General features: G+C 52.4%; 1 protein-coding gene across 2 annotated transcripts in view; it reads right to left on the minus strand.

The window, feature by feature from the left end:
- The window catches only part of ASRGL1 (asparaginase like 1), a 52,739-nt gene that overhangs the window by 49,339 nt on the left and 317 nt on the right, over positions 1-3,083 (minus strand). Inside the window, exons 2-3 of one of the 2 annotated variants that reach the window (XM_011942704.1) lie at positions 1,716-1,852; positions 1,124-1,324 (exon numbers count right to left, since the gene is read on the minus strand). In XM_011942704.1, coding sequence (XP_011798094.1) covers positions 1,124-1,313 — 190 coding nt within the window. In that variant the 5' untranslated portion in view covers positions 1,314-1,324; positions 1,716-1,852. Of the gene's footprint in view, positions 1-1,123; positions 1,325-1,715; positions 1,987-3,083 lie in introns of those variants that run through there. The other variant, XM_011942703.1, reaches the window with a different exon arrangement.

Here is a 3,083-nt window from a genome sequence, read left to right on the forward strand (position 1 = left end):
TCGCCTGTTAGCCAGGCTGGTTTCAAACTCCTGACCTCAGGTGATCCACCCGCCTTGGCCTCCCAAAGTGCTGGGATTACAGGCGCAAGCCACTGTGCTAAACCGCCTTCTATTACTTCCATCTGCAGCCTCAAGTCCTTATATAATCCAGACATTCCCTTCTGTGAATTTTAGGTCTTTAGAAAAAACTTTAAACCACTGTTAATCAGAAAATCTTCGAATCTCACCTATGACCTGGAAGCCACTCCCCCTCCCCCACTAATCTCGCCTCTCCAGATGGAACCAATGTACCTCTAGTATGTATTGATTGACATCTTATTGTGGGGAAAAGAGAGGTCAGCCTGTTACTGTGTTATTATAGATAGAAGTAAGTTTAAGAGACTCCATTTGGCTCTGTATTTGAGATGCTGTTAATCTGTGACTCTACCCCCAATCTTGTCCTTGCTAGAGACATCACTGTGGTAATTAAGGTTGAAAGGATTTTGGGCTGTAAGGAATGAGCTTTGTTAGGCAAATGCTTAAAGCCTGCTTGTGGTTGAAGGTCAGTACCATTCTCTTAAATCTCAGTAAAAGCAAAACATCTGCCTCCTGCCCGTCCCTGGGCAAATGGAACATCAACGTGTATCTGTATGTCTTACTGCTGATTTACTCCCTTATCTTTTGAGCAATAACTGCTGAGGGAACTCAGAGACCGGTGCCAGTGTGGGTCCTCTGTAAGCACAGCACTGGTCCCCTGGGCCCCGCTTTTCTTTCTCTATACTTTGTCTCTGTGTCTTTATTTCTTTTCTCAAGTCTCTCGTTCCACCTAACGAGAAGCACCCACAGGTGTGGAGGGGCAGGCCACCCCTTCATCTTATGTCTCTAAAAGCACATGTTCTCAGGGTTTCCCAAGAGCTGTATCACAGGCCAATGGTCACTCATATTTGGCTCAGTATACATCTCTCCAAATATTTTAGCGTTTGACTCTTTTCATCACAGGTAGAAAAATTAAATATTGTTTCTTTTTTACAGAGTTTCACCCCAAGGCTCATTAGATTCCCTAACGCTTTACGTAGGTTATATTTATTCTGAAGAAGGAGCTTGACCTGACTCACATTATTTACCAGCTGAAAGGCACATTTACCTGCGTTGAACTCGGGATCGTCTTCCAGGGCGACGACGGCTCCCTCCACCGCATCCAGGGCGCTCCCGCCCTCCCGGAGGATGCCGTAGCCCACGGTGGCGGCTCTGACGATGCCCTGGTGCACTCGCTCCTTCCGATCCTTGGAGATGGGACCGGCTCCGCCGCCGTGGACTACTACGATGGGATTCATGTCGGCGGATCCTAGGCAGCAGGAAGGCGAAAGTGTCGTCCAAAGCCAGCCCAAGGAAGCCGCGCGGGCACAAGGTCCTCGGGAGACCCCGTTGGGATAATGCCCAGTCTCTATTATGCGAGGCCGGGTTCGCAGCTGGGGGTGCGTAGGGGCGGCTCGGTCGAGCTTGGTAGGAAGAGCCCAGGGGCCCAGCGCCCTCCTGCGTTCATCTCCGCCCCCGGTCCGGACCTCCTGGGGTCTCAGTTTCCCCGGGGACGTTACCCCGCGCCCACCGCCGCCCGCCTCCAAGCCCCGGCGCCGAGGGAGGATGTCTATTTCGCCTTCGGGAAAATGTCTATTTTCGTTTATTTCGTTCGCCCTCCCGCGTCTCGGGCGGCTGCTCCGGGAGGGCCGCCGACTTACCCAGGGCACCGCGGGAGGCGGACGCCGAGGCCTCAGGCTGGGTCGAGCCGTCCCCGCAGTCGCCCAACACCGCCGCTCCCGGTCGCCGGCTTGAAACCGCTCAGTCCGCAACCGCTCCGGCCACAACGGTTCTGCGCCTGCGCACGAGGGCGGGGCCGCCGCACCGCCCAGTTCCCGTAAAGCCCCGAAGCCCGACCCGCACGCACGGGTCTCACTGTTATTCTGAGTCTCGGCTCTTGGCCCACGCGAGCTTACTAGTGGCATGCGGGGACCCTCCTCCTCCTGACCAGGCCAGGGGCTGGGTGGTTGGGTTAGTGGCGAGAAGCGTGAAGTGGCGTGCCACAGTTTTGTAATTGCAGATTGAAAATCTACGCTAGACTGTGCACAGTGGCTCAAACCTTGTAATCCCAGGACTTTGAGAGGCGGAGGCGGATGGATCACTTGAGGTCGGGAGTTCGAGACCAGCCTGACCAACCTGGAGAAACCCTGTCTCTACTAAAAACACAAAATTAACCGGGCGTGGTGGCGCATGCCTGTAATCCCAGTTACTCGGGAGGTTAAGGCACGAGGATCGTTTGAACTCGGGAGGCGGAGGTTGCGGTGAGCCGAGGTTGTGCCATTGCACTCCAGCCTGGGCAACAAGAGTGAAACTCCGAATCAAAAGAAAAAAAAAATTATACTGGGACAATGGGCATAAACAGGGACAGATCCAGGCAAACTGTGATTGATCTCCTGTGGATTGGAGAATCCCTTCCCTTCTTGTTTACCCACAACAAATAACATATTTTACCACTCTTGGGAATTCTCTTTACTCCTTTTTACCTTCGTTTCCTGCCTTAAGGCCCAGTTTAAACGAACCCCTCCTGCAAAGCCTCCCTGGCATCCCACTAAGGATCGGTCATTCCCCTTCTAGTGACCTATTGTGAGAGATTACCACAAATTTATTGGCTTCAAACAACACACATTATCTTACAGTTCTGGTGATCAGAAATTCAAACTGAGTCTGCAGGGTTGAGTCCCTTGGGGAAGCTCCAGAAGAGAATCCGTCTTTTCCTGATTCTATTTTCCTGATTCTGATTTTCCTGTATCCTTGGCTCATGGCCTCATCCTCCATTGCCAAAGCCAGCAGCCTAGCATCTTTAACTCTCTCTCCCTCTGGCCTCTGTTTCTGCTGCTACATCACTTCTCTCTCTGTCACCATAATCAGGATTTTTTTCTTCTAAGACCTTGACTATCCTGCCTCCTTCTTTTTTTTTTTTTTTGAGACGGAGTCTCGCTCTGTCACCCAGTCTGGAGTGCAGGGGCTGGATCTCAGCTCACTGCAAGCTCCGCCTCCCAGGTTTACGCCATTCTCCTGCCTCAGCCTCC

Source organism: Colobus angolensis, unplaced genomic scaffold, assembly GCF_000951035.1.
Source record: "Colobus angolensis palliatus isolate OR3802 unplaced genomic scaffold, Cang.pa_1.0 Scaffold21, whole genome shotgun sequence".
NCBI lineage: Eukaryota > Metazoa > Chordata > Mammalia > Primates > Cercopithecidae > Colobus > Colobus angolensis.